The sequence below is a fragment of the Calidris pugnax genome, unplaced genomic scaffold (assembly GCF_001431845.1).
Source record: "Calidris pugnax isolate Ruff unplaced genomic scaffold, ASM143184v1 scaffold102, whole genome shotgun sequence".
NCBI lineage: Eukaryota > Metazoa > Chordata > Aves > Charadriiformes > Scolopacidae > Calidris > Calidris pugnax.
This window is the reverse complement of record NW_015090846.1, coordinates 2,287,062-2,300,297: the sequence shown is the minus strand read 5'-3', so window position 1 is coordinate 2,300,297 and position 13,236 is coordinate 2,287,062. Positions and strand designations below refer to the sequence as shown.

The following is a 13,236-nucleotide window of genomic DNA, read 5'->3' as shown; positions in this document are numbered from 1 at the left end:
CCTAATGATGCAATATTTCAAAATATGTGTATTACTTTTCCTGAGGGATTAGATGTTTACTCTGTAAAGACACACGGAAGTACACAGTGCCAATTAAAATAGCTTATAAGAATGCTTATGTCTTCTTTTATTCTGTACTAATTATACTATTCAATGTGAGGATAACTTTTATTCTCCTTTCTTCTGTCTGTTCATTGTCCTGTGTCCTTCCCTATCACCCACATTCTGTGCTGTTGCTCTCAGTACACCATGGCGATAAGTGCATGAGGATGGTCAGGTGCAGGAAATGAGAATCCCCAGGAGACTATCTGCACAGTGGTACTGTCTTATGTTTTCATTTATGCTTTGGGGAAAAATTTTCAGCGGATGTTTATGAAATTGGAAAGTGCTATCAAGCTGGGAGGGGATGCAAGCACGATGGAAAACAGAATGCAGTCAAGGCTTGATGTTCTAGTAAAACAAAAAGCCTGAAAATGGAGTATAATTCCATAAAGTCAAGTCCAAAGTTTTATGTGTCATAGACCTGGCCAGGAGAGGTGCCATAGAAAAGATGGGTGGATTACCTTTGGCCACAAGCTGAATGTCATCACCATGTTGTGTTCTTGCAAAGTAGGCAAGTGTCACATAGGAATGTATGAACTGTCACAGCACTTGAGTTTTGTGGGGTCATCCTGCTTTACTCAATACTGGGGAGGGCTCAGCAGAAGTATTTGGTTTGGTTTTGGCACCACACTTTGTGAGAATGGATTGATGAGAGATCAAACAATTGACACAAATAATCACAGGTTTTCAGGTTAACAATCTATGAAGAGAGATGGAAGGAGTTATGGTGGTTGAGCTTGCAGAATAGAAGAGAGAAGGAAACATCCTAAGACTTCAGATATGTACAGGGCGTAGAGGGGCAAAGGCTGGTTGTGAATCCTTCTACATTTGTGGATCTCCAGCAAGGCAAGAATCCAGAACTGCTCAGCACGAATCCATGAAGCCTTTAAATGGCTGAAGGCCTTGAGATTGTTATTTTTAAGTTTTATTTTGTTTTGTCAGCAAGGCAAGAATCCAGAACTGCTCAGCATGAATCCATGAAGGCTTTAAATGGTAGAAGGCCTTGAGATTGTTATTTTGTTTTGTTTTTAAGTGGGATTTTGTGATGCTTCTTGGTAAAAGGTGATTGGATTGGTTGACAGGGGAGTGAAGAAGAAGCACCAGAGCAGATTTCTACATGGCATAATAAAGAAAATTAAAGTTTTGCTACCTATCTTTTTATAACCAAAGAAATTAAAGTGGGAAAATCACCACTAACACTCCACATCCATTAGCACTGTTGTGTGCCTTACCATGGGCCAGGACAGAAAAGATCTCTGTGATGCTTACTTCAGCCTCCCCTAAAGAAGCACCCTGTGCCAGTTCCTCCCACCCACATCAATGCTCCTGACTGTCTATAAATAGGACTTTGGCAAACAGCCCTGTTGGGTTTTTTTTTTCCCCAGGCTCCAGTCACATGCTAGAAAGTGCTTTCCTCTAACCCGGACCGTATCTCAGTCCCTACAGCCGCAGCCTGGAAATCCTGCCCTGCAGAAGAGCCCTTTCTGTGGACACGGAGGATGCTGCGGAGGCGGAAGTGAGTTTGCACACACAAGAGACTTATCTGCACTACCATAGTTCTGTATTCACTGAAGGTAATAATGACTGTAGCCTGTAACAATTAACGTGCTTGTAACAAGCCCCTTTGGAGGCCACATGCAAAGGCTCTCTCTGTGTGTCACAGGGCCGGTGGTTCACACTGGGGAACCTTTATTTCCCTGTGAAAAGGGATTAATTTGGCCTTCTAAGGTATGACAGCTGAGCCAGGGGAAGTGGATTTTTATGGCTGCTGAAAAGGGAGTAATTTCTTAGACTTATAGAGGAATATCATTGCCCAATATGCATTATTATTGTTGTGTAATGTTTCTTTGCTTGTATTGGACCTCAGTTTACCTTTCCACATGCACCTTTGGAGGGAGCTGCCTCTGGCAGTTAGTTTTGTGAAAGATGGGGTTTATCAGCTAAAGTGGTAACTCTGTTAGCTCTACGTATCACCAGATATGACTTGTCTTGGTGAGGTTATTAAACTGCAAAGGCTGTGTGCTTTAGATGAATAAATGGAATTTACAGAAGCTAGAATGAAATCAGAAAGGGTCCCCCCGCACTTATAACTGTGATTAGATCTCACTGAAACGGAGAGGTTTCTCAGTTTACAGGAACTGCCTCAGTGACTAAGGGGCCTGGCTCTTACACTCTGGTTTCTTTTGTGTTCCTGGTCTCAGAAAGACTGAATGAAAATGAAACTGCTTGGAGAACCTCACGCTCCTATAATAAAATAATCCATTTATTTCATAGTGAGACACTTATAGTAAATTTCCTTTTTTTGTTCTTTGCAGAGTGAAAGCTGCTGGGAGTAAGAAGCTGCCCTTCTTCCTTCTATTCTAGAAGACATGACTTCCAGGAAAGCGTTGGGATCTCTTCTCTGTCTGTCTGCTGTTACTGTGTTTATCTGGTAAGCATTTACTGGCAAGATTGGTCATATTTAAAACATCTTGTCTATATCTACACTGTGGTGAAAAGCATAGTGACAGAAAAATAGAGGCAGTGCATTTTATGGAAAGTCCCTTTCAGAGCTGTAAGAAGGAACAGTAATTTGTACAATAGATGAAGTAACACTAGTAGAGGGAGAAGCCTCCCAAGGGCGAGAGAAAAAAAGACTAGCTGTGTCTAAATTAGGCTGCTAACACTGTATCTGACTCTCAAACAAATGTTCAGGTACAGAATATTCCAGTTACATTTCAGTTCAGGGCTTAAAAGAGATGATTATCTGTCTCTCCAAACAGTCCAAGCTCACTCTAGTGTAATTAGGGATAGCTTTGTGTAGCTATCAAACATTGTTGCTTTCAAACACTGAGAATGTTTGTAGCTTTGAGTATACTGAGTCACTGAATAAGCCTTACAGGTTGTCTTGAGCAAACTCAAACATTGTTTGAAAGGAGTCTGAGATCAGGCATTTCTACTAACTGTTAAATTATTAATCATTCGTTGTTAAATTTATTTTTAATTCTACTGTATTTCTGATGTTGCAGTTTGCTCTTATTTCACATTGTGGCTAGTTGCATTTCACCAGTAGCTAAGTGATTGTATGTAAAAATCTACATAGTGTGATGAAAACTGAAGGGAGAAAAAAGCCTATGCAGCCTGTTTGTCTGCTATGCAAATTCGAGGATGCACACACAGCATTTAAAGTTCCAGGAAGTGTTAGTATGTCACATCAGTGTATATTGTATATTTATTCATTTTGGGCTTTGCCTTATGTGTGCCATTTGTCTACGCTTTTAAAAAATGAGTAGACCTACATTTTGTACAGCACTTGATGCAAATAAAAAATACTTAGACCTGATGTTACAAGCTGGATCCTTCAGGACTCATTTTGTCCTGAGCTTCCCATTTATGCCTTAGCACCAGTATTTTATATTAAAAGGTGAATACACTGGCTCTTACACTAAGTAGCAAAGTAGAGAAACAGCTAGAGTTGCTTCTCCAAATCCGTGCCAGATTGTGAGAAGATCTTGGAAAATCATAGGAAGATATCTTTCAACATTTCCTATCTTAAAATGTTTCTTTACTATCCCAGGATTATAGTTGGGAATGGAAAAGTGCACTACCTCCCATATTACCTTCCTTTCCTGGAAATCTTGTGAGTATCCCATTTTGTGTGTAATTAGTAACACAGGTCATTGTTACAGGAGCTGTATTTCACTGGCAGTATAAGTAGCTATTAACAAGTAGTCACTTGTTCTTTATGCAATGATGAATGTATAATTAGTCACTCTCTTAAAAGGAAATGGTACTAATGCAACCTTTTCTGCTTTAGTCTGCTTGCCCTTCAAGGCAACTCTGTATTTGTACAGCATGAGTGGATCACAGAGACCGTGACTAAAAGGTTAACTGTGGCTTTATTATCAGGCTGTAATCACACACGTGCACGTGTACACACAGGATCTCACTGTGCTTTGACATGTGCATTAACTATCCCAGCTTGCTGGTTGGGGAACTGTCAGAGAGGTGACATGAATGATGATGTAAGGAGTTGTGGCAGAGTTAGAAATAATCCCCTGGTTTCCTAATCATGTTCTTCATCTTCACTCTATGATCTGTGTTTTCCACTTGCCTTATGAATGTATTCGTGTTCTGGCAGCACTTGAGTTGTGAACAAAATGAAAGGGTAGATGCTTCTCCAGAAATCGTACAGTTTAAGGAGTCAGCTTCATTGCATGATGCAAACTAATGTACAGATAACTGACTTAGCATTGGTCCTAAAAGCTACCTCAAAGCTGTGTGAAAGAGAATTTACACTGTGGAGGAACAGGGTATATGGCCTAAGTGACTTCACTGCCCTATCAGGCCATAGCCATGGCTTTTCCCATCCTTTGTCATGACCTACAGATCTTGTAAAAACAAAACAAAAAGATGCAAATAGAAAAGTTGATCTCTCCTAGAAAAATTTCTGACTATTTCAAGCTATTAAAATAATTGTGTCTAGTAAGATGCTTATTTCTCAGAATGCTGTTGAAAGTATGATATATTTTGGGCAGTTCAGCCCTCCAGGGGAACAGGAGCAGTTATGCAGGGAATGGAGCACACATATGACCAGAACTGGCAGTCCCCGACAAGCATGTGCTGCCCTGGATTTCCACCCTTAAACTCTGACTTGACTTCACTAGACTCAGAGAGCTGCCAGCTTCTCTCCATCCCTGTTCTGTTGTGTGCTCTGTTTCAAAACTCTTACTCATCTGACAGCCCTCAAAGGTGCATTCAGGCAATATCTAAATCTCTGGACCAGGCAGAGCTGCGTCCACAGCAACTGGAGGGAGAACTTGGACAGCTGTCAGTACAGCAGCAGGTCCTGAAGCCAAACCAAGTTCTTGTTTTCAGAAAAGTATTACAAACCCTTTCTTTTCTCACCCCATCATGCAGCTCTACGAAACTCCAATATACAGAAGAGAAGCTAATCCAGCTTTTCCCCCAGTAAGTACTGCCTTTTATTTCCTGACCTTTAAACTGCTGTCCCTCTCTTCTGGGCATATTCATGTATTATTCAGTGGATATTTCTTCCTTTTTACAGATTATTTTATCAGCAGCCAAGAGTGCTGGCTCCAAAGTAAGTTTCTTTGAACTTTGTCATTTGTTTATGTCTTTTGATTTGGGTGCTCTGTGGCACTCACAGTTTCAAAGTCCTGGTATGCACTGAACAGTACCTTGTTCCAAGAGAATCCTAACCCCATAGGCATGTCTTCAGCTGTCTATGCTGTTATAAGATTGAGTTTAGTCACTGTGTATTTGTTAACATATCTACTGTAAATTCCCAATTAAAACATTAGCACATAGAGCCCTGTCTACATGGTTTCAGCCAGGGTCTCTTTTGGTGAAGGGAGAGATACAATAGCTGGAAGACAGTGAGAAATACCTTCTGGAACTGTGTTGTAATTGTAACCAGCTGCAGGAGAGTTTTCAATCCATTTCAGGGCAAAATCAAGCAGGTGCCTTGTATGACCTTCAGCAGTGGTTTCAGTTAACCTGCTGGATCTTATGCTGGAACAAATTGCAGGCACTCACACATACAGTCTCTATGAGAGCAGTCAAACCAGTGAGTTTAAACAGACATGGGAAGGTTTTAGGCAGCTCAGAAGTGACTTAGGCCAACACTCCTTGTCAGCTCGAGTTTGTTAGCAGTCTCTGTTGGTCCAGCTCCTATTACCTGACTCTTATCTCTAGCAGTTCACTTCCAACACCCACTATTCTTTTGTGTGTTAATGAATACACCCTGTTAGCACATATCCTTTTTTCCCCCCCTGCTATTTCAACAGGACATACTGAATATTTCTCTCTTCTGTATTGGAATAAATTAATGTGTGAAATCAGCTAGTATATGCTGGATTAAATGAGGAGAGAATCCTGCAGCTTTTAGTGCTCTATGTCTTCCGAAGGGAGTTCACTAGCAGGCACTGAGAAGATGAATACCATGGAAGTGAGTCACTGGGAAAGCCAGTGCAGCCCTTTAAAACAAAATGAAAAAAAGCCCTGCTTAGAGAAACAAACCTGCAGATTTCCCTCTCTCTCTCCCCTTCTCCAAAAATAGATAATAAACCCAGAAAGAGAACAGTTCAGTTAGTATATTTTCTACAAACCAAATTCTTCTTTCTGTATAATCTTTTAATCATATGCATTGCTATAGGAGGGAATGAAATTGTTATTCTCGTATCCGCTCAGACTGAAAGTATTAAATCTGGGTTGAAAGTCTATTGCTGCCTCAGCCATCAAACCCCTTGGTTTGGGTTTTATGCTGTTATTGCCTTGGGAGCGTGTCAGATGGGAGACTGCTGCAGTCTCCAAGTGTGGCCCTGTGCTGTGCATGACAAATTTCATTAGCAGAGTGCTGCAGATCGTGGTCTGGGGCGAATATGAGCGGGCTAGGGTAAATTACACATCATAAATGACATCTTGTTTTAAAATCAAAAGGGTAAGAAAGAAACCCTGAAAAATAAGAAAGTTGAAATAGCATTGCACAGCTGTAATAGGGCATAATCAGACTCTGCTGCATGTATTTTCAGTATTTCCACTACCCACACAGGACATTAAGGATTTCCTATAGCTTTGTTACGCATTTGAATGCTGCCTTACATGCAGAACTTTAAATTACATCCGACTGTGTTAAAGCTAAATATAAATACTGGAAAAATAAACTGTCATGCCACAAGCTGTGTTTTAATAACACAGTAATGGAATGTATTTTTGTAGTCATTTTCATATTACTACTGGTGTTTTAATGTGTATGTAGCAATCTGCATCAGACTGATAGCAAATATGCATAGCTTCTCGTTCTGTGAGTTCAGTGGTCATTAAACTCTCCTCAGCAGAAAAGTCCTATGAGCTTAAATGAGATTTTAGTAAATCTTTGGGTTTTTGCCAATTTGTTAAACAGTGCTTAATTTCCTCCCAGGAACTGAAATGTCCGTGCTTGGTAACCTTAAATAAGAGGGCAGGGAAAAGGCTCTGAAGATAATACCATCCCTAATGAGTTAATGCTCACGCACACACACGCTCTCTCACATTTCATTAACATTCCCTTTCTTTTCCTTCAGGCGTCAGGATGTGCTGACAATCACACCATGGCTGGCCCCCATCGTCTGGGAAGGAACCTTCCATTCCGAGACCCTAGACAGTGCCCACAGGCCACTGAACCCCACCAGAGGGGTGGCAGCCTTTGCCATCGGAAAGTAAGTGAACCACTCAGTGGGCGCAGTGCTTGGGTTGATGGAATTCCTCTGTGGAAAGATGGTTTTGGCTTTTTTTGTCCTCAGCAGAGCTGAAATCTGTCCCAATCTGTAGTAAACTTTTATGCCCACGTGTCATGTCCATAATCCTACAAGATAACAGACTCAGCACCTAAGGTACCTGACACATAGTCAGTATTTTTGGAGAACTAGCATGTCTTGGGAATTAGAGCTGTAGGTAGGTAGTTGGTTGCTCAAAGCAGAGATAATCCACTTGTTCCTTGTCCTCCACTGTACTTTACCTGTTGCATGTGTAATGTGTGCATCCTTGCAGCAATAGCTGGTCAACACTCTTCATCCCTTGTCATCTTCCATTCATTAAAGTACCCTTTGTGATCCACTGTGCATCCCCTCGGCCCTGCCGGGCTGTTCACATGTTGTGTCTGCACAGATACACAAGGTTTGTGGGCCACTTCTTGGAGTGAGCAGATAAACATTTCATGAAAGTCTATCGAGTGAACTGTTACATCTTCACTGACAACCCTGAGACAGTTCCCAATGTCCAGCTGCAACCTGGTGAAGGTTTGTCATTGTCCCCATGAAGAAATAGTCTAGCTGGCAAGAGATCTCCATGCGCAGGATGAAGGCCATGAGCAAGCCCATAGCAGAAACGAGCCATTAGGTGGACTACCTCTTCTGCCTGGGCATTGTCATGGTGTTCCACAATACCTGGGGGCCTGAGACCCTGGGTGATACAGTAGCAGCCATACACCTGGGCTATTTCAATGTCCTTCGAAGCCAGTTCTCTTATGAGAGGAGGAGCTCTTCTGCAATCTACATCCCTGATGGAGAAGGGGACTTCTACTACGGAGGAGCCATGTTTGGAGGCCTGGTCAAGAAAGTGTATGAGTTCACCAAGACTTGCCATATGACCATCCTGACAGACAAAGCCAATGAGATCATGGCAGCCCAGCAGGAAGAAAGCCATATCTCAACAGGCACTTCCTTTCACAAACCCTCCAAGGTCCTTTCTCCAGAGTATTTATGGGATGACAGGAAGACAAAGCCCCCTGAAATTCACCTCATATGTTTTTCCACAGTGGATAAGAACTACAAAGAGATACGAGATTGACCATCTGATCCTTGCAGAGATATTCTCCACACAATCAAACCCATGGATTATTAGCTCCCACAGAGTACGCCTCACCATGAATTTTTGTTCCCAGTGTGAACGAACCGAGAAAGGAACATGTGAATAGTTTCTCTGGAGAACAGGAGTCTCAGTGCATTTCAGAGCAGCAGCCAAAGTGGAGGTGAGAATGAAAAGGTTTCTAGGTCCCTAGTCTTTGTAAATAGAAGCATCCCACTTGAGGCTGCAGCACACAAAAAGGCATCCAAATGGCCAGTTATCAAATGTAAGGCTGTCCTTTTAGTGAGGCTGGAGATGCCTTTGCCTGAGTGCTTTCCTGAGGCGTAGCAGAAACTTAGAAAGATCAAAATGGTATTTGACATTCCTGTGGAGAAGGAGAAGACCTAGAGTTTTAGTAAGGACCTTTTCACTTAAAAAAATGATTTTGCAGGGCAATGAATTTTTATGCATTATGATTTAAACTCACGCCCTTTATCCAGATCAGGAGGAAACTTGTGCTCAGAACAAGTCATCCCTGATTAATGTGCAGCAGGATTTCTTGGACCTTCTCAGCAGAGAGCTGGTACCAGCCATTGCCAGTAAGAACCCTGGCCTGACAGGACAAATAGTGTGAATTCATATAGCAGTTATCTTCCAAATTCCAATCTGTGTTATGGAAACCTGAGTTTAGACAGAACTGGCACAGCTCAGACCCAGACTGAAATTCCTTGGGTTTATTTCAATCACAGATGTGCTCTGAACCTTTTCCCCAGTTCACATGTCTCTGTATATCTTGTAATCTTTTCCAACACAGAAAATCTGGTATTGAGAGGTTCATGTTCCTATCCATTGCTTCAGTCCTTTCCAACTTTTCTAAGCTCTGTGAAATAAATTGGCTAGAAGCTGCTGGAACTGACAGTAAGGGCTGATGCCTTTCCAGCAAACGGGGTGATTTCATTTCATAATGAAATGCTCTAGTGAAACCGTGAGTTCAGTCTAGAGCTGGCAGTAGGCTGGGGTTAACATTTTCTTTGCGTGAATGCGATGAGAAGCTGAACGGGGTGTTTTGCAGCCTTTAAAACCTGACAGCTCACTTGGGTGAACAGGAGAGACGGGGGGGGTCCAAACACAGGGGAACAGCCACGGCTTGCCAACGACGACTGCATAATTGTCAACTGAGGTCACAGCATGGAGGCTCACGTGCCACCTCCCTCGCTGCAGCACGTCTGGCAGAAACATCTCCTCCGTTACCTCCCGAGGCAGGCTACCGAAGGGCTGTGCAGCTCCGTGCCATGCTCTTTTAATGTCAGGAGGGAGAGAGACCACGGGGAGCAGCAGAGAATGGCCATGGTGAGCCACGCTGTACGGCGCCGAGAGGAGAAGCAGGGGTGAAAAGGGCTAAGCTGACTGTTTCTAAGGGAACAGTTTTTTAAAAAGAAAAAAAAGTCTGCAGCTCCGTGCCATGCTCTTTTAATGTCAGGAGGGAGAGAGACCACGGGGAGCAGCAGAGAATGGCCATGGTGAGCCACGCTGTACGGCGCCGAGAGGAGAAGCAGGGGTGAAAAGGGCTAAGCTGACTGTTTCTAAGGGAACAGTTTTTTAAAAAGAAAAAAAAGTCTTATTTGGCAGAGAGAGAGAAAATGGGGAAGAGGTGCCTGACTGTTCTTGCTTCTCTTCACATGAGAAAATTGCTGTATGGCAGTGTATCAAGTATTCAAAGCTTTAGGGCCCCACCACTGATTGCAGATGACTTAACGAGCCATTTTGTGCCTGTGTGAGCTGGCTGAAAATGGCACTTGTCAGTGTCATTGTAGGCATTTCATCTTCCAGAAGACTAATTAGAAAAGCTTTCACGGTACCCATAATATAGATAAGGTACACCTTATTTGGCAGAGAGAGAGAAAATGGGGAAGAGGTGCCTGACTGTTCTTGCTTCTCTTCACATGAGAAAATTGCTGTATGGCAGTGTATCAAGTATTCAAAGCTTTAGGGCCCCACCACTGATTGCAGATGACTTAACGAGCCATTTTGTGCCTGTGTGAGCTGGCTGAAAATGGCACTTGTCAGTGTCATTGTAGGCATTTCATCTTCCAGAAGACTAATTAGAAAAGCTTTCACGGTACCCATAATATAGATAAGGTACACAAAATAGAATTATAGAATGGTTAGAGTTGGAAGGGACTTTAAAGATCATCTAGTTCCACCCCTCTGCCCTGGGCAGGGACACCTCCCACCAGCCCAGGTTGCTCAAAGCCCCGTCCAGCCTGGCCTTGAACCCCTCCAGGGATGGGGCAGCCACAGCTTCTCTGGGCAGCCTGGACCAGGGTCTCACCACCCTCACAGTAAAGAATGTCTTTCTAGTATCTAATCTAAATCTCTCCCTGAAATACCTCCAGCCCAGAACCCCTGGTGGCAGCTGGGTCTGCTTTATCCAGCAGAGGGTTTATCCTGTGATATTTTCTCCAGACTGCTGTTTGTGCTGTGGTGCTGGAAGAAGACACCCCTCTACGTAACTAAACCAGAACTGAATCTCCCATGAAGATGTCTGTATTTGGTAACTAGGCAACTCATTTAAGCCAAAACGGTGAAGGATCTTTATCCAAATATTTCCAAAAAGATACATTCTCACCAAAACCAGGCTTAATACTGTGTATTTCTCATTCGTAAAAGAGTTGTTTCTGAAGGCCATGACTGAAACTGGGGTCTTATTATGCCAGTTGGTATATATATGCATATGGATTCCTTTACAAGCCAGAAGAAGTGTCTAGTCTGATCTCCTGCACAGGACAAGCCAGATAATTTTATCTCCCAATGTCAGTATCAAGCTCACGATATATGGCTGGGCTGTACTAGATCTCTTAGAAAAGCTTTCAGACCAAATAAAAAGATGAAGTGATACAGTAGCCACAAATCCATACACCAGCTGTGCCAATGGCTAATTCCCCTTCTGCCTTAATTCTGCTCTAAATTGGTCTGTGTTTGCAGCCATTGGGCTTTGTTCTGCCCCACTAAATGACTAGAATTCCTGTGCAAATATTCACAGCCTCTACTAAATCTGCCATGAGAGGAAGTTCTCCAGCACAAATGATGTGTGATAGAGGGTGGTCTATGTTTCTGGGGTACCTGTTCTGAAGAACTTTTGTGAAAGGTGTGGTCTCCATCTCTGCTTCCCATCCACATTTGGCTGAATCCGAGACAGTGTGATTGACGCAGTAACAGCCTGATTTGTGCGGTGCCAAACGTGTTTATCCTCCTGGCAGGCCCACAGCTTCTTCCCAAGGAAAAGTCTTGTGTCACATGTTACCTGACACAGTTCAGCTTGACAGGGCTGTGATTTGAGGCAGTACCTAGAAACTCCCCGTGTCTCCAGGGAGCAGAAGAATGTGACTGCAGAAACACACTCCCCGGTGCAGTGTGGGAGATGCTCCCTGAATCAGCTCATGCCCTCCTCTAATTAATGAAAGCCTGGACTTCTGTCATCATCCCCTGCTGATTAATCTCCCAACACCAGCAGCAAGCTTTCCTTCTCTTGTTTGGATTGTGCAGCCTGAGACTTGTGGGCAGTGTGGGGGCTTCACAAGGACCTACTTTCTGATCTGAATTCCCCACCAACATCCACTGCTCAGTGGGGAAACTGAGGCAGGCAGCAGACTGGCACTCTTGCATCTGGGGTCTTCCTTCATTTGTCACAGGAGTCGATGCCATCTCACCTCTCCCTGTGCAAAGGGAATTCAGACTTGGAAACACACAACGCAGTACTGCATGAAAAGTGAATCACCACATGCAAATACATCATCGCCCGATGTACACTGCCTGAGGATCTGCTCATGCTTTCAAGGTATTACTGACCCAAGCCCTGTTGGTCCTTAACCAAGCCTCAGATCAGGAGCTTGTTGCCTTCCCAAGGGCCCCTTGTTCCATCCGCCCCTTTCTGCTCAGGCGGAACAGACTCATCATTCATTGTCCGTCTAATTTAAGAACCCATCTGACAGGCTTTTTCTTTCCTTGTCCCGGCTGGTGACTTGCATGGTGCATCCATCCCCCAAGGGAAAACTTCTCTGAGGGGCAAGAAACAGAAACTGAATGTGATCTTAGGTGGGGACAAACCCTGATCCTCTCGTTTTCCCCACTGATAAGACAAGAATCATTTTCACTAAGCCAGACTTGCATCCTTTTTCACTCATGTTTGGATTTCCCTTAACCCTTCCACAGGTGGTGGTAACCTGACATTATTAATCAGAAATGTAATTTTGAACCACTTTGATGCCCAGCAATAGTTATGGAAGGACTGGCCTAGTCAAACCTCCTCTGGGTGGCTGGAGGGGCATGGAAATGAGACGGTCTGTGAGCAGACACGGATGAGGAAGGATAAGAACATCAGTTGTACGTTCCCTGCACAAAACCAGCTCGGGGAATAGCTGTGTGCACCTGGCTGGCTGAATGCAGCAAAAGCAGCACGGTGCTGGGAAGGAGCTGGAAGGCTGCGAGGTCCCCAACAGAACGGCTGCTTTTACTCTCCCACCCTTCGTCTTACCTGTTTGGTCTGTGGCTTTTCAAGGAAGGGACTGTCTCCTGTTCTCTGCCCGCACAGGGACTAGTCATGGCTGCTCAGTAGTGAATGTGAGATACGCAGGATGAGTTTCTTTCTCAGCAGGGATTTGTTCTAATCTCAAAGGCCAGCTCTAAGCACCAGGGTTACTGTTTTCTCCCCCTGCTGCTCTGTGCCAGCGAGTCCCCGTGGGATCCCCAGGGCTGAAACATACCGAGAGCAGCTCTCCAGATAGAGTGACAATGACAGTGACGGGTGCT

At 43.7% G+C, this 13,236-nt stretch overlaps 2 protein-coding genes across 2 annotated transcripts; both read left to right on the top strand.

The window, feature by feature from the left end:
• Positions 1-250: 250 nt before the first annotated feature.
• On the top strand, positions 251-12,005 carry LOC106888643 (globoside alpha-1,3-N-acetylgalactosaminyltransferase 1-like). Its single transcript, XM_014943023.1, has 8 exons — positions 251-318; positions 1,488-1,676; positions 2,418-2,533; positions 3,659-3,721; positions 5,002-5,052; positions 5,150-5,185; positions 7,167-7,301; positions 10,894-12,005. Exons 3-8 carry the CDS (start codon positions 2,472-2,474, stop codon positions 10,964-10,966), a joined length of 420 nt encoding a protein of 139 aa, XP_014798509.1. The 5' UTR covers positions 251-318; positions 1,488-1,676; positions 2,418-2,471; the 3' UTR covers positions 10,967-12,005.
• GBGT1 (globoside alpha-1,3-N-acetylgalactosaminyltransferase 1) lies at positions 7,301-9,761 on the top strand. The gene is given in 2 exon segments (XM_014943022.1): positions 7,301-7,886; positions 7,889-9,761. Coding segments are annotated over 2 exon segments (630 nt in total). The 5' UTR covers positions 7,301-7,798; the 3' UTR covers positions 8,431-9,761.
• Positions 12,006-13,236: the final 1,231 nt, after the last annotated feature.